The 20,410-nt window shown below is 52.5% G+C and overlaps 1 protein-coding gene and 1 long non-coding RNA gene across 3 annotated transcripts in view; both read right to left on the reverse strand.

Annotated features, from left to right (window-relative positions):
- Window positions 1-126: 126 nt before the first annotated feature.
- Window positions 127-4,396, reverse strand: LOC144929459 (maestro heat-like repeat-containing protein family member 7). Its single transcript, XM_078848892.1, has 8 exons — window positions 4,168-4,396; window positions 3,644-3,741; window positions 3,166-3,288; window positions 2,741-2,820; window positions 2,197-2,302; window positions 1,555-1,650; window positions 703-807; window positions 127-324 (listed from the first exon to the last, which is right to left on the reverse strand). Exons 3-8 carry the CDS (start codon window positions 3,208-3,210, stop codon window positions 130-132), a joined length of 627 nt encoding a protein of 208 aa, XP_078705018.1. The 5' UTR covers window positions 3,211-3,288; window positions 3,644-3,741; window positions 4,168-4,396; the 3' UTR covers window positions 127-129.
- Window positions 4,397-4,627: 231 nt separating this feature from the next.
- The window catches only part of LOC144929467 (uncharacterized), a 30,549-nt gene continuing 14,766 nt past the window's right edge, over window positions 4,628-20,410 (reverse strand). Inside the window, exons 3-4 of one of the 2 annotated variants that reach the window (XR_013634690.1) lie at window positions 5,378-5,543; window positions 4,628-4,676 (exon numbers count right to left, since the gene is read on the reverse strand). This is a non-coding gene — a long non-coding RNA (uncharacterized LOC144929467). Of the gene's footprint in view, window positions 4,677-5,377; window positions 5,544-18,402; window positions 18,908-20,410 lie in introns of those variants that run through there. The other variant, XR_013634691.1, reaches the window with a different exon arrangement.

A 20,410-nucleotide genomic window follows, 5' to 3' on the forward strand; every position in this document is an offset into this window, starting at 1 on the left:
CTGGTTGCAGTTTCTGTGTCCTTCCAATCCCTTTGGTGGCTCCACAGTAGAGTGGAGAAGAACAGAGGCAGAGAGAGACTTGTCCTCCGGCTGGGGTCAGTCTGAGAGAAATGGTCTAGGGTCCCATTATCAACATATGGTCACTCTCAGTCCCCTATTGGGTTCCGTGTCCCAGCTGGGTTCCTTACCCTTCTGTTGGAGCAGCAGTTGGTAGAGCCGGTAAGTCCCCTCCCTGGCCTGCCGGCTGATGTCCTTGTCTGGATCGCTGACAAATAGAGCCAGCTGGGCCACATGGCGACCCATCTGAAGGAACTCGGCTGAGATCTAATGGAAGGGAGAGCAGAGGGGACTCCATCAGCATTTTCCTCTCAGCTCCCTGTCTGCCCTGGGCCAGAGGGCTCCTTCCCCTTAGCCCCTCTACGGGAGATGCTGGGGAGAGGAGCTTGAGATCGAGCCTTCATTTGCTCTGCTGCCAAGGGAGCCCGGGATGCCAAGCAGGGGCTGGAGCATGGTCCCCTTAAAGGAACACTGAACCAGGACAAGAAGAACTTGACTCAAGCTAGCTCAGTCCTGCTCTGACTCTGCCTCCCCATGAAGAACCCTCCTAAGCCACAGCCCCGGCAGCAGCAGCAGATCCTGCAGCCCGCTGGAGCCAGCCCAACTCCGCCTGGAGCCAGCAAGCTGGGCTCGGAGCTCACTTACGTCAAACTCAGGGAGAGTGACTGTGTATCTCAGCAGGGCTGTGCTGCTCCTGATGGCCCTGGCTCGCTCCTGCGACACCCTGGACACGACCCAGAGGTTGACATGCTGTGGGGAAAGGAGGCAGGTCAGACTCAGTGGCCAGCTGCTCCTGCTTTACAAATGAGCCCCCCACGCCTCCAGCCCCAGGGGCCTGAGACATTCTGCGCAGGGGGGAATAGCTGAGTCCTTGATGGCAGAGCTTTAGAAGGGGATTCTTTCCCCCAGGATGCAGCTTGTACCCTTCAGGTCACAACTTCTCCGCATCTCTCTAGATTGGGACAATCTAGGGGCTGGTCCCATCCTCCCAGAATCCCTGATTCCTGAACAGTTCACCAGAAAGAAGACTGAACCCTCGGCCCTTCCTTGCTATGCAAATCCTTGGGGGGAAGTAGGGAGTGACTGAGAGCACAATCCCCCCAGGAATTTCAGAGCAGATCAGAGGGAAGGGCTGATTCCCTGGGGCCCTCCTGTTTCTCTAGGAAGGAGCATGTGCCTCTTCTCTGAGAAGTAGCTCCCTAATCTCATGGGCTCTGTGTGTTGGAGGGGAGGGGGAAGGGTGGATTTTCAGACTCTCTCTCCCCAAGACAGCCAGGAGCCCTGTGCTTAGTGCTCAGCAGAACCAGGCAGAGCTCTGGCTTGGAGTCCCAGCTCCTTCCTCTGTTCCTCAAGAAGGAAGGACCTGACACTACATTGCACTGACCCACCAACCAAGGACGGCCCACTGGGGACCCAGCTAGGAGGACAGAGTAGAAAATGGATCTTCCAGTTTCTCCTTACCAGTCCCCCAAAGAGTTACGGTGAAATGGGGCTCACCTCCAAGATGAAGTGGAGCCTGTCTGTGTCTGGGGACTCTGCCAGCAGGTTCCCCAGCATGGCATCCAGGACCTCTGGGATGACTTTCTGCAGAGTCTGCAAAGCATGGGTCAGAGTTAGGGAACCTGGGCCTACACCTGCCACAGGATGGGAAGAGGGGTCTCTGGGAAGCACTGGGGAGACTCCCAAACACATCTCCTGGCCTCTCTCCTTCACATCCCACTGCAGGCAATTTGCAAGAATTGATGACCCCTGGAGCTTTAATCCATGAGCTTAGCAGGTCTCTGCAGAGGGCCTTGTAGGCAGAAGAGTATGAAACAGCCAAGTTGCTATGGATGGAACCTGGGCTTCTGGGCCAAACACGGCTTAGGAAAGAAAGAAAGAAAGAAAGAAAGAAAGAAAGAAAGAAAGAAAGAAAGAAAGAAAGAAAGAAAGAAAGAAAGAAAGAAAGAAAGAAAGAAAGAAAGAAAGAAAGAAAAATCCCCCAGGGAGGGGTAATCTCTTCCCTGCTGGAGGGAAGGATCCAAGCCTGCAGCTTGTTCCATCTCCACTACCCCACCCCTAAAGATGGAGCTCCAGCGAATATAGGGAGTAGGGACCAAGGACTACTCTGGAAGAGGAGGAGGATGGAGGAGAAAGTACCTGGATGCCGGTGGTGTCCTTCTCTGTGCCTAGGGTGAAGACGGAGTGAAGGGCAGCTCGCAAGAGGTGGGTCTCTAGGGCTGGCTCCAGGGCAGGTTTCATGGTGCTGGCAAGAGAGAGGAGCTGCTATTAGACTGTGCAGTACTGGGTGGGACTGTCGCCAAGACAGACACCAAGCCACAGGGATAGAGGCACAGGCTGGCGAGAATGGAAACTGAGGCACTTCGCTAGGGAATGACAAGGCCAAGGTGTCCCAGACAGACAGTGGCAGGACAGGAATAGCTGCTGTTCCCTGGAGCCTGCTGCCCCTCCTGTATCGGAGCCCGGGAGTGAGCCCCTCCCCAAGGCCCCTGTCATGTTATGGGAGTGAAAAGAAGAGCCCTGCCAGGAGAGAGTGACCCTCCCCACCCCTCCATCTCTGCCAGAGGCGCCACTCTTGGGAGGTGACTTGGGAGGGACAGTGACGGTGACTCCCAGCCTTGGGCCTGAGCAGCACTGGGGTGAGGGGAGCCGGCAGGGTGGGGGGGTGGGGCTGTCTCAGTACCAGAGGTAGCCCACTGCAGCCAGGGAGTGGGCGAGGACGGCGCTGGGTGACGAGTCATCGGGAAGCTCCTCGATGAGCTCCTGTGAGACGTGAAAGAGACAAAGGAGCGTGTGAGATTCAGGCCCGACTGATGCCTCCCAGTGAGGAGATGACACAGCCAGTGCCCCACATGGCCAGCAGGATCCCCCACCACCTTCCGCTCCTCCAATTCCTTCCTGCCCATCCGACTTGTCCCCCTTCTCGGATTCCTGCCCAGCTCACTCCAAATCCCCTTCTCTCCTCCTCCCTGTCAAAACTGCCCCCATTCAGCCCCATCCCGACGACTGAGCTGGGACCATGAGATTCCTTGTCCCCCACTCTCAGCTGCCCCCCAGCCCCACAATTCTCCCCCTCCCTCCAGCTGCCGTATGGCGTGTCTCACTCACCACGATCCTCTTCACCACAGCCGCCTTGCAGCAGCGCGGCTCCATCGTGTCCTCCCCTCTCTCCCGTGCAGCCAGACATGCGGGGTAGGTGGCCTGAAGGAACAGGAGCTGCTGCCCCTCATCCTGTACCCACCGGGAGTGGGGTATAGCGAGAGACAACCTGTTAATGAGGGACCTTCCTGCCCCACCCACACCAGCTCCAGGGCTCAGGCCTCAATGGGGGATTGTGGGGACCCGCCTATTGTCCAAATCCCCCCCCACTCCTACACAAGCAGGATCAGGAACTGGGACAGTGCCTGTGGGGGGAGATGACTTTGGCTGTTGTGGGACACCCCCATCTTGGGGGTCCCACATCATGGATGTAAAAGGGTCCCATTGGGGGTGGTGGATCAGGAGGCACAAGACCCTCGGCAGGGGGTGGGGATCCTGGGAAGGGACAGGACAATCTTGGTTCCAGCCCAGTGGGGAACATTTGTACCTTATCTCTGCACTGGAGCTGCTCTCGGATGACCTTGAGAGCAGCTTCATCTTTGGCCACGTCCACCCCTTCCTCCTGCTCCGAATCCAGGGGGGTCCCTGCACCAGGGAGGGAAGGACAGGGGCGTGGTGGGCAGAGCAGGATTCAAGACCCCCCTTCCCACCTCAGGCACCCAGGGCAGATGGGGCCCCAAACCTCCCTCTCAGGGATGCCTTCAGCCCCCAACAGCTGCAGAAGCCCAGAGAAGAACCCCCCCTCCACTGGCCAGGACTCCAGGGGAGGTGCCGATTCCCCCGGCCCTGGAGCAGCAAGGACCAAAGTGGCAGCAGCTCTTCATGCCCCCACCCCCAGGTCCCCGTGCGGAAGGGGCAGCTGTGTGACGGCTGCTGCTGTCCGTGGGGTTCGCGGGGCTCAGGCCAGACACCTGGGCTGGGACCCCCCCCCCGTATCCCTGGGAGAGCATCTGGGCCCAGGGTGTTCACATCCCGTCCTCAGCCCTCCCGGAGCCCAGCCTGGCTCCTCACCTGGAACAAAGCAGTGGCCTCCATTGGCCTGGCTGCTGCCAGAGGCCCAGGTGCTGCCGCTGTCCCATGCTGAGCTGCCGGTGCTGGGACAGGGACCTTCCCCCTCCTGGCCTGCAGGGGCTGGAAGGTCCTCAGAGACCGGGCAGGGCGATGCCTCCTGATGGGAACGAGGGCTGGGCTCCTGGGGCCGCTGCTGCCCACACAACAAGCCCCAGAGCCACCCTGCCCGGCGCCCCTCCTGGGCTGGGTCCTGTCTGCGAAACCGCAGCCTGGGCCAGCTCCATTGGGGCCTGGTCGGGGCCTCTCCCAGCTCGGCGCCTGCGCCGGGAGCCGGGGTCCTTTTCCAGAAGGCCGGGCACTTCCGCCGTCTGGCCTGGACGGGAGCTGCTTCCCCGCCAGCAGGGATGCAGGGGTTGCTCTGCCCCTTGGGAAGACGGCAGCTGCTTCCCTCAGGCTCTGGGGCCACCTGCAGAGCCTTCCTCCGCAACATCCGCAGGAGCCTGGCCATCCTGGAACCGAGCGGGGAGCAGGGGTGAGACTGGGCTCAAGGCAGCCTTTCACTCCTGGGCCTTTTCCGTCCCTCCTCCTCCCTCCTCCAACCACAGCCGCCCCCTCTGCCCGCACAGGAGTGCAGGGAGTGCCATCTACACACACGGGCAGGAGTTCATTGCATGATCCGCTCCCAACGTTCCCCCTCCTAATCCCTGCTGCTGCAATAGCCAGGAAGTCTCATCCTTTTCCAGCAATGAGGTCAGTCCCAAAGACCATCGGTTACTCTGGAGAAGCAGTCCCCTCCTGTCGTCCCAGGCCACTCTCCCACCCAGGCTAGAGAAGGAACAGAAGCCAGGAGTCCGGACTTCTCCTGGGAAATCATTCCTCACATCAAAGTCACAAAGGCCCTCGGCACAGGAAGCACAGAGCCCTCCTCATTCCCCATTGATTTCCAGGCTCAGCAGCTCACAGGGTCTGGCTCACCTCAGAGACTCTCAGCCTGGGGAAGGGTTGGGAGGGAAGGGCTGGGAGGGGAAGGGCTGGGAAGCCCCATTGCTGGAACCTTTCCAAACACACTGGAGACGGCTCTGGAGAAGCCCCTGCCTGGCCTAAGAGTGAGGGGCTCTTGGGGGCTGTTTGCAAATGAAATCCCCCTTTGGAGATAGTCTCTCCCCCAGACAGAGAGGGGAAGACACCGAGGAACCCGAATGCCACTCACGTGCTCTCAGTGATGGTACAATGGATGGCGGATGTTCAGGGTCAGCAGACGTCCCTCACCCTCCTCCTCACTCTCCAAGCCCAAGGCAGGCTGGAGAGGGTGGTGACCTCAGGAGTTACCCTGCCCAGCCAGCAGGCAGGGTGATGACACGAGGGCGATCGACTGGCTGTGAAAACAAGAGTCTGTCTGATTGCCAAGGGACGGAGAAACTCAGCCAGCAGCAGGGGGTGCAGAACACGGCCCTAGGGCGGAGGTGACAGCGCCTCCGGGATCCTGACATCCCAGCACTTTACTCACCTTCCTGGAGCCTCCCAAACCCACTGGGCTGTAGCCATGGGACCCCAACCCTACTGACGGCAAACGGGCCTCAGCTGCGACCACAGGGTCACACCGAGTGTCAGAGCCATGGATGGACCCCTTCACTGACCACTGCCGCACACTCCCTCCCACAGCTGGCAATTGCAACCAGGCCCTAATGTCTGGTCCCCCTGCCTTTGAGAGAGAGTGTCACTCCTGCTTCCATTGCTGCCTCTTGATCTGTGGGACTTTGGGCAAGTTGCTCCCCCTCTCTATGGCTCTCTGGGACTCACATTCCTGAATGGGCTTTATAAAAGACAATGGTTAAAGTTTGGCCCCAACTAGTTCTTGTTTCTCGAGCCTATCCATTTTAGCAAAGTTTAGAGTTCTTGACATTCAACACCTGGAAACATCCCTTTCTCCTTCGCAGATGGCCTTAACATCCCTTATCTCACCCAGGCTTCCTGCTGCCTGGAGTTAGAGAATTGACCCTGTTCCCATTGGACCTACCCAAGGTGTCACACAGCGAAGCGGTGACGGAGCCAGAAAGAGAAGACAACTGTCCTGATTCCTGTTCTAACTAACAGACAACAACCCCCCAGAGGCAGGGATAAGGCCCAGGAAATAAGGGGTGAACATTTTCATGGAAACCTTTTTCTGTCAGAAAATCCATTCAAACGAAACCACTTTGTTTCTTGAAATCATAACAAGTAGGATGAAAATTCTTTGCAAAAATATCTGTTTGCAAAACAAGAGCATCTCCTGTCCGTCACAGTGCATTCAACTGTCTCGTCATACACAAAGGGGAGACACTATGCTCTAGAAAATTGGATGAGATGCTTCACTCTGAGCTAAGTAGTTGCTGCTTTTCACAATTTCAAAACAATAAAATACAAATCAAATTGAATATCAGGTTATAATCTGATATGGCTCAGTGTGATAGGACACCCCCTAGTCTGCACTGCTCCGAGTGACACTGTTCAGTGGATCCCCAGCATCCACCCATGGTGAGGTAGGTGGGAGTGGATTGTTATTCATTCTTGACAGAAGGAGAAACGAAGGCTGAGAAAGGAGCAGGGACTTGTCTTAGCTGATGCAGCCAGTCAGTAGCAGAATTGCTCTCAAATGAGCTACAGACCAACAATTGTTCATAGTAATTATTCAGCAATTATTTCAGAAGAACTGGAATGTTCGAGAGGATCATGAACTGCTCCGAGACAATGAATGGAGAGCAGCATCCACATTGGTCAAACGTATAACTGATTGTGACTTATTTGCTTGGTCATAAAAGAGAACAACAAAGACCAGAGTTTCCTCCCTGTCAATAGCCCCCTCCTCAGCCAATCAAGGTTGAGACTTTGAGGGGTGGGAGGCTAAGGGTTCTCATTAAATAGCCCAAAGAATGGCCCCGGTCACCACCGAGGGGATCACTCTCGGAGCACTAGTCCAGTCTCCCCTCTCTGTGAGGGCCTCCCACAACCCCCCCGGACCCCGCTCCACACACAGAGCTCCTGGTGGTGGGAGGAGAGCAGAGGAAAAGGACAAAGAAAGCAAGAAGAGAAAGGTAGGAGGGACAGAGGAAAAGGGAAAACAAAAAGGAGAAACCCCAATGTCCCCAGTAATTCTAAGGGACAAAATCCTAGGTCGGAAATAAAATACTGCCCCCACAATCTAATGTTTTCCTTTCCTAAAAATCAGCCAGCACCTGATGGATCAGACTGAACAGGTTCCAAACCTCTCCGAGGCTCTTACCTTCTATACAGGAACGTCTGTTTTCGAGCAAATCCACTAAAAGAAAAGGAGAAAACTCCAAAGAGGGTCCTCCTTGCGCTCACGTACGTGCAAGTGAATGCTCTCTCAGTCCTCCAGGAGAGACCTCGAGAAGGAGACGTGCTGAAGCAAAGCCACAGGGATCTCCGAGCTTGCCCCTGTCCTGCACCCCTGTCCTGCCTGGCTGATGTCAAGTTCTCTCTGTGAGGTCATCGCCTCCCTACCACCTTTGTCCAATAGGCTGAGGTCCTGCCAAAGGCTCTTGTGATGTCACTGCCACACCCACCACTCCCCTGCAGTGCTGATGTCCTGCCCCTGTCCAGCTACATTGGATGTTTCAGCCGCTTCCCCTGGATCACCCCACTCAATGTCACTTCCTTGTGAGGTGACACCGACTACATAGTAGAACACAGAAGTTCTTCCCCAGGCCGCAATTAGGTTTTCACAAGTTAGTTGACTTTATGGCCAGAAGGAACCATTCGAGCATTTAATCTGATCCCCTGCGTATCCTAAGGCCTCCTGTATGTCAGAAGAGCTGGGCTTTTCTTTTACTCAAACATTTTCCAGAAAGGCATCTAGTCTTTATTCGAAGAGATCAAGAGATGGAGAAGCCATCATTTCTCTTGGTACTTTGTGCCAATGACAAACCACCTGTTAGGATATAGATATTCAGGCCTGTCTGTAAAGGCCTATACTCTAAGAATTTAGGTGTATTCTTATCACTTGGCTAGTGATAGAGGTATAAAAGAAAGAATCAAAATCACTGTCTGCTGGTGTAAGGGCCTTCTCTTACTGTCACAGTCTGAGGCCCTGTTCTTAGGCTAAGGCCTTTGGCTAAGCAGCAGAGGCAGCCATAAACTGGGAAGCGAACGGTCACATCCTCACATTCCAAACTAGTCACATTGAAATAAGGTGCTTTTGGGCTGTTAGGCAGTATCAGGACAGGATTGTATTCCTATCACCTCCAGAGAAAGGGAAGTGCCTAGAAAATGTGAAAGGAAACTTAGTTTGATAGCATCCTGTCTGGCAAGAACTCACTTATCAATAGCTGGGATGTGAAATCCTCACTTCTGTATTGTTTTGTCATTATAGTTCCCACTTTGCTGTTGTTTGTCTGTATAATCTCTGTCTGGTTCTGTGATTGTTCCTGTCTGCTGTATAATTAATTTTGCTAGGTGTAAACTAATTGAGGTGGTGGGATATAATTGGTTACATAATCATGTTACAATATGTTAGGATTGGTTAGTTAAATTTCAGGAAAATGATTGGTTAAGGTATAGCTAAGCAGAACTCAAGTTTTACTATATAATCTGTAGTCAATGGGGGGTGGAGGTGTGGGTGGGGGTGGGCATGTGGGTGTGTGAGATGGGAACAGGGAATGAGGGTAAGAAAATTGGAATCATGTTTTGCTAAAGGGGGAGATGGGAACAGGGAATGGGGGTAAGAAAATTGGAATCATGTTTTGCTAAAGGGGGAAATGGGAACAGGGAATGGGAGTAAGGAAGTTGGAATCATGCTTGGCTAAGGGCAGGAATCGGAACAGGGACATAGGTGTAAGACTCTGTGGTGTCAGAGCTGGGAAGGAGGATACTAAGGAAGGAAACTGGAATCATGCTTGCTGGAAGTTCACCCCAATAAACATCGAATTGTTTGCACCTTTGGACTTCGGGTATTGTTGCTCTCTGTTCATGTGAGAAGGACCAGGGAAGTAAGTGGGTGAAGGAATAAGCCCCCTAACACCACCCTCTTACAAATCTGGGTCTTATTGTCATTATCCTTTTTCTGATTTCTGCTTCCATCCATGGGGTTTTGTCATGCCTTTCTCTGAGACATAAAAGAGCCCTTTTATACTCAACATTTTCTCTCCATGAAGTCAAGCAACTCACTTCTCATTCTTCTCTTGTATATACTAAGCAGATTGAGCTTTTTCAATGTCTCATAATAGGGCATCATCCCCATCACTCAGTTATGAATCTTTTCTGCACCCTCTCCAATTGTTTTAACATAATATTCAAAATGTGGAAACAAGAACTGGATTCAACATTCCAACATCAGTCTCACCAATGCTCTTTCACTTCCCTTTCCATCCTCACTACTCTATCCAGCCAAGAATGGCTTTAACCTTTTTTAACACAGTTTCACATTGACAGCTCATGTTGAACAGCTTGTCCACTATGACCCCAAAATCCTTTTCAGGGTCACTGCTTTCCAGCGGATTGTCCCCAATTCTGTAGGGTGCCGCCTGACTCCTTTGTTACTGGAGGTATGGGGTTGCATTTGGCTTTATTAAAACCTAATTCTTTAGTAAGTATTTTAGAAGAACTAGCCCATTAGAGAGAGAATCGTGAATTACTCCAAGACAATGAATGGAGAAAAGCGGCAAGAGCAATCAAATACATGTTTGGTTATGCCCTATTTCCTTGGTCTTAAAAGAGGGTCACAAGGACCTGAGCCTCCTCCCTCACAATAGCCCCAAACTCCCCCAATCAGCATTGAGACTCTGAGAAGCAGAAAGCTGAGAGTTCTCACCAGATGTCCCGGGTCACCACCGGAGGGAGTCACTCTTCGAGCACTATTCCAGCCACATGTCTTTGGGAGGGCCTCCCGCAATGAGAGTTGGAGTGCAACCCCCCCTCCCTCCCTCCGTCCCCAACTCCACACGCACAGACAGGTCCTGGTGGTGAAAGGAAAGCAGGGGAAAAGGACAAAGATGCAAGAGAAGACGAGAAAGGAGGGAGAGACAGGAAAAGGGAAAACAAAAAGGAGAAACCCCAATGTCCCCAGTAATTCTAAGGGACAAAGTCTTAGGTCGGAAATAAAATGCTTCCCCCGCAATCTAGTGTTTTCCATTCCTAAAAATCAGCCGACACCTGATGGATCAGACTGAACAGGTTCCAAACCTCTCCGAGGCTCTTACCTTCTATACAGGGACGTCTGTTTTCGAGCAAAACCACTAAAAGAAAAGGAGAAAACTCCGAAGAGGGTCCTCCTTGCGCTCACGAATGTGAAAGTGAATGCTCTCTCAGTCCTCTAGGAGAGACCTCGAGAAGGAGACGTGCTGAAGCAAAGCCACAGGGATCTCCGAGGTGGCCCCTGTCCTGCACCCCTGTCCTGCCTGGCTGATGTCAAGATCTCTCTGTGAGGTCATCGCCTCCCTACCACCTTTGTCCAATAGGCTGAGGTCCTGCCAAAGGCCCTTGTGATGTCACTGCCACACCCACCCCTCCCCTGCAGTGCTGATGTCCTGCCCCTGTCCAGCCACATTGGATGTTTGAGCTGCTTCCCCTGGATCACCCCTCTCAATGAGCGTTCATTGTGGGCTCAAGCCGAACACAGTAAAACATCAGAGGCTTCTCCCCATGCTACGCTCATTTTTCATCAATTAGCAGACTTTATGGACAGAAGAGACCATTAGAGCGTGTCATCTGACCCCCTGCATATCACATGCTTTCTGTAGAGCATAGGAGCTAATTTTTGACTACACACGTTCCAGAAAGGCATCTAGTCTTCATTAGGAATTCCCACCTCTTCCCTTTCTAGTTTCTTCCTTTGGTGATTCGTCCTCACTGTTGAATATGTGTGCCTTCTTTCTAATACGAATTGGTCTCTTTTGAGTTTCCAGCCACTGGGTCTTGTTATGCTTTTCTCTGATAGATTAATGAGCCCTTTAATACCCAATATTTTCTCTCCATGAAGTCACTTCAACACTTCAATGATGTCACCACCCAATCTTTTTTATAATCTAAACAGGCTGAGCTCTTTCAATAGCTCACTAGCATCTGCCAGGAAGGGAGTCCCCACAGAGGGACACCATAATCTCCCAGGGAGGGAAAAGGCTCTCACTGCCATTTCTTAACCTCATGGGGTGTTCTCCTGCTCTGCCAACCCCACCCCTTTTTCAGTATCTCCAGGTGCCTGAGGGAGCAGGAACCAGAGGCCATCCTGCAGCTGGGACAGAGATGGAGGTTGATGACCTACCTGCCCGTGGTGACCATGGTGCAGGACAGCCCTCAGGACATGCGAATGCAGCTCCAGATCTGGGAGCAGCTTCCCTTTGCTGGCACGAGACCTTGCAGGTTGCGGTGGGTGAGACAGGCATTAACTTTTGGAAACCCTCAGTGGGATCAGAGGGTAATGGTTTGTAGAAAGTGGTGTTGGAGAGCTTTACAAAAACTAGACAAGAACGGTGCATGTTGCAGGGCAGCTCCAGCCCCGGTGCTGTCAGTGAGACGTGTCCTCCCAGCCCTGCCTGACGGGTCTTTCTGTTTCAGACCCTCCTTGGAACTGCAAGAAAAGTCCAACCTGTAGAGTTGTGGTTGCAGTGATAGTTGTATGGTCTGCGTTGATTGCTGCCATCATTGCTCTGGCAGGTGAGTTCCCAGCTTCCGCCCCGCTCCCTTCCCCTCCATCTATGATCTCCGCGCATCCCATTCCCCCGTGACCTGCCACACTCACTCTCTCCTCCCGGCCTGTCCGGCTTCTGCCCCTGGGGCAGAGGATTCCTGGGGGATCTTCCTCCCAGACCCCTGCACCTGGGCACTCTCTGTGTCAGGACGATCTGACTGACATTAGCCCCCCCAGCCCATCTCTGAGCTCTTTGGACCCAAGTCACCTTTGCCAGGCGCCATGAAGCAGTCCCTGACCAGGGTGTCCAGTGGGACAGGATGCAGTGCAACCCTGAGCCCTTTGCCTTCCCTGTGTTGCTCTGAGGTTACCAGCTTGGCCTTCCTGGATCTTCAGGTCACGCCTGTGGCCGGACGGCAGGTGCTGCCGTGTTATTGAAATGAGCCATAGAATTAAGTCAAGACCCCTCCACCAGCGCAGTGTGGAAACCCCCCAATCGCTGAGCTTGGCCATGAAGGGTCCCTTAGCACCATTCACTCCCCCGGGCTGCCCAGACAGCGTGTGCTCATGCAGAGGGTGTCTGTTTGCGGTGAACATGAACCCTGTTGTATCCCCCCGTTGTCAGGGGCAGGGCGTGCTGGGGAATGTCGGGGGTGGGATTTCTCTATTGTCCTGGTATCCGATCACTGGGCCCCAGGAGGGTTTAGCAGCTGGCAGAGGGGATTGAATCCAGCTCCGTCTGCATTAGGAATCCTCTGTGCCGATGTCATGACGTCCGTGTAGTTGAATTGGTGCAAACCGCTAAAGCAGACGCACTGCACTGGTGCACAAAGGAGCTTGCCTTGGTGCAGTTCGCTGCAGGAAGTTACCAGAGCGAGCCGCACTGCTCCAGCGCATCTCCAGGAGGTGTTTGCCCTGATGTCACTGTGTCACTGTGATTATACTGGTGCAGATTGCTCGGATACAGATGCGCCCTGAATCCCAGCTCCCTGCTGTAATGGCAGGCTGTTGCAATGGGCAGCATTGGTTCTCGCTGTGTAAGGTGGGAATCTGTGAGCTTAGGGTTGGTTACACACCTGCAGGTGCAGGGAGCTCTGCAGAACATGTGGCATCTGAGCTGGAGATGGATGGTGGAGACAGCCTGTGCCATCAACTGTTCGTCACTGACTTCTCTGCTCAGTTCAGTAGGGCAGGGGTGTGGGCTACCGTGCACTGGACAGTGAAATCTACAGGGTCAGACATGCCTTGTGAGTGAGGTGAACACATGCTCGCTTTCTGATCACCGCTGCCATGTTTCCTAACTCTTCCCAACTTAGAGTGTCTGTTCCTCGCTGAGCGCCAGCCACATGGGAAGGCTTGAAAACCAGCTACCGAGTTACTGTGGTGCAAACAAAAGTGACGTGCTCGAAAACATCTGGAGGGGTTTGAGTCCAACTCCTCTCAACTAGACAGGCCTTTCAAATCCTCTTTGGTGTCACTTATGGGTGACCCCACTGCTGCTCTTTCATGGCTCTGAAAGGGTTACACTGCCATGAGGGCTTCCAGAAAGTGCCTTTCTTGCTGCTGTGTTTGGGGAGAGAAAAGTCTGCAGGTAGGAGGTGAATTAAGTTCCATCATTCCTGGCCCACAGTGCAACAGGTCACTTCCCGTGGCTGTGGTTTCTGGCGCCCCCTTGTGGCTTTCATGTCCCTGAGTGAAAGTTCCCACATTCTTCTCAGTTGTTCACCTGCTGTTTGTTGCTAGGTTGAACGTCCAGCTGTTGATCTTGTGCCTGGGGTGAAATGCTCTGAGCTGTGTCAGTCCCTCGCAGGCTGGGAGTGTCCCTGGAATCCTTCTTGCCAGGCAAATTTACAGTGACAAACGTCTCCGTCCCCCTGCATCTGATTGCAGTGGACCAGCCCCAGCTGGGGGTCCCAATGGGCTTGGCAAGCCGGTCAATTGACTGCCTGTTTGGCCGCAGTCAAATGCTCCAGCGAGAGCCCTGGGGGTAGGAGGCAGCCTGCCTTTCGGATTGCGTCTTGGAGCCTCACTGGTGCTTTCCAGAACTTGGTTTCATTGTTTTGCCTTTTTTTTCTGAGCTAAAATAACTCAGTGAAGTACATTTTTTAAAAAATTAGGTAGATCCATATCTATCGAAAGCTAAACCTACTGGAGACAATGACGTCTTGCTCTTTTTTCTTCCTGGCGGGAGGTAACCAATTCTGATAAATTGGTATTTTAAAATATCTGACCACTCTTTGACAGATTTGACTGGTCAGTTGACCAATTTTCGTACCAGTCAAATGCCCAATTCTCGTTGCAATTCTTACCCTCCATGTGACTGTCTCATTCTCAGCGCTGACCTCTCAGCTTTCATCAGCTGATCTGTGCCCCCCTGCGAGCCCCTCGTGCCCGGACGGCTGGATGGGATACCGAGGGAAATGCTACTATTTCTCAGAGACGGAAGGGAGCTGGACCGACAGCCGAAGCTGCTGCTCTGCCCCGGGTGCCTCCCTGGCTGGGATCGACAGTGAGCAGGAAACAGTGAGAGACTCTCGAGTTGCCAGACACTAATCTGGGCACAGGGATGGCTGCTGCAGCAGGACCTGGGCTCTGCCCCGTGGGGTGAGGAGCAGCTGTGAGCCCTCCCGTGCTGGGAGGCCGGAGTGAATGAACTTCCAGCCGCTGAACGCCAGCCCTGGCTGGGCCCAGGGCCCTACTGTCTGTGTGTGATCACAGGGATTGCCCATTCTCCGCTGCCCCCCTCCCCAAATAGGGAGACAGCTTCTGTCTAGGGCAGGGCTGGCTCAAGCATCTCCTGGCCTGCTGGCTGCTGGAGTGGGACTGAGAACCCAGTCAGTGCTCCTGTTGCGGGGATGGGAAAGGAGCAGCCAGCTGAGGAGGCGGGGGAGGAGGGGATCCTTTCACATTGACCCCTCCCACTTCAGCTTGCCTCCCTCCCTCCTCCTGCCTTGCTGGGGTGAGCGGTGGCTGCTCTGTGAGAAGAGACGTCTCTGCAGAGAGCTCAGACCCAACAGCTGCCCCCAGCTCAGGGGGACTTGGGGTGTGGGTGACTGGGAGCACTGGGGTGGGGCTGCTGTGTGCGGTGGGAGGGTTAAGACTGCCCGGGGGATCTTGTGCTTTGCAAGAGGGAGGGGAAAATCCCCCCTGAAAATAAACTGAGCACCCTTCAATATGTGACTGGGATTCTCTGCAGCACAGAGCCCTGGAGGGGCGGTGGGGGGGAGCATGGGAGGTGGGGATGATACCTGCTGTCCCTCAGCTTTCTTTAAGGCGTTCCTGCTGCGCCATAAGGGTGTCTATGACCACTGGATCGGCCTCTGGAGGGAGCAGGGTCAGCCCTGGAAATGGGCCAATGGCACCAAATTCAACCACCTGTGAGTCTCTCTCACCCCTCTGGACTAATTCCCTGGGCTTGGGGATTCTGGTGTCTGAGCGGTTTGAGCTCAGGTAGATCCACCATTCAGTGCTAGTGAAACCACCAGACACGACCCTGGTCCGTTCGCGTCCTGCGTGTATCGGAGACCGATGGGAGCCGGCGTGTCCCTGAACTCTCGGCTCCTCCCCGCAGCACGGTGCTGGGCCGGAGACAGAGCCCGCCATAGCCAGAGATGCCCTCGCAGCGCGCTGGGATTTCAGCTGGGACACTCGCTGTTCTCCCCCAGCCCTCTTCAGCAAGGTCCCTGGGGTGTCTGACCCCCCCTGGGGAAAGGAGGCAGCAGGGAGCTCAGGTTAACAGTGGCTGCTAGAGAGGGCAGCATGCCGAGCACTGCATGGCAGGTGCAGGTCCCGCTGGGGATTGCAGCCGGCAGGTTTGAGTGACTTGGCTGGTGAGGCCTCTGAATCCGCAACAAGGCACCGATGTTAAAGGAGCCTGCGGTTCACAGGTGCTGGACGCCTGGGGCTCCCACGGGAACGGGGTACAGTAGTGATGGCTGCCCAACACCCCGCGATGGGTTTCAGTGGGCTCCAAGTGTGATCACAAAACCAGCGCTGCTTGAACCCTGGGACTTCAGCAGTAGAAGCATGAGCCTCTGCCATAGGAGCGAAAGAATCCACTTCTTTAACTGAAACTCCCCCCCGGTTGATAAAGCTCTTTTGCAGGCCAGCCATTAGAGGGGGATGGAGACCCCCCCCACTTCTCTGGTCTGGGTTACTTCAGTACTTTGAAAAATCAGGCTCTTTTGGCGCTGGGTCAGGGCTCCCCAATGGACAGTCCCCATTCTGCTGTATTGGACCCAACCTTTGGATCCCACCTGCTTCCAGCCTCACTGGGTCTGAAGAGCTACCAGACACTGTCCTGAGTTCGCGCCTCTGTGGCATTCTCCTGGGGTACAGACTCCCTGTCTGGTATGCTCCTTAGGATGTGGGACCCTGCAGATCAGCTGCTGTAGGATCCAAAACCAGTGCTGAACCCTCCCAAATCTCCCGAGAGGCATGTTGTCCCTAGAGCTCCACCCTCCACACCAGATGAACTCTGGGAGACTTACGTGAGGGTTACAAACAAGGAACACATGCTTTCACAAAGGAACTTCTTCAACACTCTCTTTTTCCCCCATGCCCAATGGAAAGCTCAAGAGTTATAGATCAACCGAGAAGGAAACCCCTGAATGCAATTTCTTCTTTCAGTGTCATCTTGGTTCTGCTCCATGTGTTTCAAGGAGGCGAGATCCTTCCTGTCCCCCGCTTTTCCTGCTCAGTCGTCTGGTTCTGGTGATGGTCTGCCCCTCTTGTTAGAGGGCCGGTCCCTTTTGACAATCAGTCTAACAAATTCTCTCTGTCCTGCTGGGGACTGTCCATTCTTCAGCACCCCTGTGGGCTGCTCAGCATAGAGGGTCAGGAACAGTCAGCGGTTCTGCAAAGCCCCTGCTGTCCTGAGCTCTGCTCCTGAGGGGCTGGGAGAGTAGCTGCTCCGCACTCAGGCCTGCACTGTGGAGAACGGCTCCCCTGGCTGGGACTGGTGTGAAATGCCCAGCCTCTGCCTGACTGCAGCTCCCTGGCTTCTGTGTGGCAGGTTTCACTTAAGAGGAGGAGGTGACTGCGCGTATCTGAACGACGAGAAAGGGGTCAGCAGCTCACGGTGCTACATGGGAAGACGGTGGATCTGTAGCAAACCTGAGGTGTATGTGATGGTGTCATAAATATAAAGGGAAGGGTACACACCTTTAAAATCCCTCCTGGCCAGAGGAAAAATCCTTTCACCTGTAAAGGGTTAAGAAGCTAGGATAACCTCGCTGGCACCTGACCAAAATGACCAATGAGGAGACAAGATACTTTCAAAAGCTGGAAAGAGGGAGAACATCAAAGGGGTCTGTGTCTGTCTGGGTGAGGCTTTTGCCAGGGACAGAACAGGAATGGAGTCTTAGAACTTAGTAAGTAATCTAGCTAGATATGCGTTAGCTTATGATTTCTTTAAATGGCTGATAAAATATGTTGAGCTGAATAGAATGAATATTCCTGTCCGTGTGTCTTTTTGTAACCTAAGGTTTTGCCTAGAGGGATTCTCTATGTTTTGAATCTAATTACCCTGTAAGGTATTTACCGTCCTGATCTTACAGAGGTGATCCTTTTCTTTTTACTGTTTCTTCTATTAAAATGTTTCTTTTCAAGAACTGAATCCTTTTGTCATTGTTCTAAGATCCAAGGGCTTGGGTCTGTGGTCACCTATGCAAATTGGTGAGGATTTTTACCAAACGTTCCCCAGGAAGTGGGGTGCAAGGTTTTGGGGAGGATTTTGGGGGGAAAGACGTTTCCAAACAACACTTTCCCAGAAAGCCGGTTAAACGTTTGGTGGTGGCAGTGGAAGTCCAAGGGTCAAATAGTTTGTACCTTGGGGAAGTTTTAACCTAAGCTGGTAAAGTAAGCTTAGGAGGTTTTCATGCAGGTCCCCACATTTGTACCTTAGAGTTCAAAGTGGGGAAGAAACCTTGACAGATGGGAAAAGAGACCGCACTCGAAAGGGGCTCAAAATGAGACTCCTAGAAGTGACACTTATACAACTCACACCTACTTGAACAAGCCAAGATCTCAAAATCAGGCAGTGGGGCCCTCAAGCAATAAGTGTGTCTCGTTTAAACTCCGTATGTGCCATCTGCTTTTGAACCTTTTAAACTCAGGGTTACGTTGTCAAGCTTTTCTCTGCAGCTGAGAGGGAGTGATCTCATGAGAAGGAGTCTTACCTCATTTCCCCAGCATGTGGCTAAGGGAAGGCCTTGTTCATTTAGACTCCAGAACAGCATTTCTCAAATGCAGCCAGCAGCTGATTGTTTTGCAGCCACAAGAGCCTCCAAAGTGCCCCAACAATCGCTCAGATGTTAAGTATTAAAGGTGTCTTCTAAATGCCATAAATCCTCATGCGTGCTCCCTTTTAAATAGTACCGTGCCGGCAGAGCTGAGCTACATAGGTGTGGTTTTCTTTCAAGTCACAAAGTGTATTCTTTGGCTAAGAACATAAGAACGGCCATACTGGGTCAGAGCAAAGGTCCATCCAGCCCAGTATCCTGTCTGCCAACAGCGGCCAACGCCAGGTGCCCCAGAGGGAGTGAACCTAACAGGCAATGATCAAGTGATCTGTCTCCCGCCATCCATCTCCACCCTCTGACAAACAGAGGCTAGGGACACCATTCCTTACCCATCCTAGCTAATAGCCATTCATGGACTTAACTTCCATGAATTTATCCAGTTCTCTTTTAAACCCTGTTATAGTCCTAGCCTTCACAACCTCCTCAGGCAAGGAGTTCCACAGGTTGACTGTGCGCTGTGTGAGGAAGAACTTCCTTTTATTTGTTTTAAACCTGGTGCCCATTAATTTCATTTGGTGGCCCCTAATTCTTGTGTTATGGGAACAAGTAAATAGCTTTTCCTTAGTCACTTTCTCTGCACTACTCATGATTTTATAGACCTCTAACCACTGTGTTTACATCTCATGTTATTGTAGCTCTGTAAGTGGCTATGGGCCATCTCACTGCGTGGTGTTTGGGTAGGTTGCGATTGTTCATGGGGGTGGGGAGGGAGAGGTGAAAGTGTTATAAATGTGACTGGGTATCAGAAAGTATTTCAGGTAATCTAGTGCCAGAAAATGACCTTGAATGTGACAGCAGGTGGCTCCTCTGGGACCTTCTGCTAAGAAAAGCAAAACATAGAAAGAAAAAGAAACACTTCAGCACCAGGGGGAAAGGCAGTTTCCTGTGTTTCCGAAGCCATCTGACTCCATTTCTGAACAAGTTGAAGTGTGAGAGAGAAATTCATCAAATTGAAATGTATGTCGTGCAACGTCCCTTCAGCACTTGTGCAAGGGAAGTTGAACCAAATTACTACGGTGAGCTTCAGAGGCGCAAGCTGTTAAATGATGCAAAAACCAAGCTGAAAAGACAACAGCAACGGCTCAGATTTTGTTGTTACTGTTATCATTATTATTACTGGGCTATGTTGACTATGGTTTTTTTTGTGTGAAAGAAACTTTGGACATATTGGCAGATACATTCTTTCGTTATTAGTCATTATCCTTTCTATTATGTAAAGCATTTTTAAATTTAGTTCAGAATTGTTGTACAGCCGTCCACCTTTGACCAAAAAAGCAAAAGAACAACAAAAAAGACAAGACTGTGCAAAGCACTGGTTTGTTCTGTGTTTAGGTCCAGTAAAGATAAGACACAACTGTACCTTATATTTATTATTGAGTCTGCAAAAAATCCCTATGTAAATATGCACATGTAATTTATTTGTTTGTTTTTCCTACAGTTAGTTAAGTATTGTCAGAGCCTCATTCTGAGGCTGCCAAAAATTTGTGAGAACCCCGGCTCTAGAAAGTGTTAGAAAACAAAATCCTATGTTACCCATTACTTTCCAGTATTTGCAAAAAGAAAAGGAGGACTTGTGGCACCTTAGAGACTAACCAATTTATTTGAGCATAAGCTTTCGTGAGCTCCAGCTCACTTCATCGGATGCATTCAGTGGAAAATACAATGGGGAGATTTATATACACACAGAACATGAAACAATGGGTGTTACCAGTATTTATTCACCCTCGCTTGCATCTCTGTTCTTTGATAATAAACTCATTCCTGTTTTCTTTATATCTAATTGCTGTGTTCTCAATAGAGTGGTTGGCCTGAATTGAATCTTACAAGCTGCTGTGGACCGCGCCTGTGGGATTAGAGTCACAGTTCTGCATGTGCTCCGGGGAATGGGCTGAGCACTCCCGAGGGACGCTCAGAGGTTTTGGGAGTGTCGATCGCTAACCTGTACACAGAGAGCGAGGCCTGCAGGGGGCTGGAAGGTCAGGCTTGCGCTGCCAGGGGTGGTGGTTTGAGAGAGCTGACCCATGGCAGGCCTGGACAAGGCTCCCCCAAAAGTGCCTCGTATGCCTGCTATGGATCACTCAAACGGGCAGACGTCCCCGGCTCATTCCACCCCTGCACCCCCCAGGTACAACCCACACAAGGCATTCGACCAGGGTGAGGAGAACACCTGCAATGCCCTGTCACCTGACGTGCTGAATTTGCCTCTGAGCCCATTTTCCCTTCCAGCTTGGGACTCCAGAACCCTGCCTTGTTGAGCCAGACATGCTTGCCAGCTGCAAACACAGACCCAGGTCTGGGCCACACCCCCAACGCTGCAGAC

Source organism: Lepidochelys kempii, chromosome 14 (assembly GCF_965140285.1).
Source record: "Lepidochelys kempii isolate rLepKem1 chromosome 14, rLepKem1.hap1, whole genome shotgun sequence".
Taxonomy (NCBI): domain Eukaryota; kingdom Metazoa; phylum Chordata; order Testudines; family Cheloniidae; genus Lepidochelys; species Lepidochelys kempii.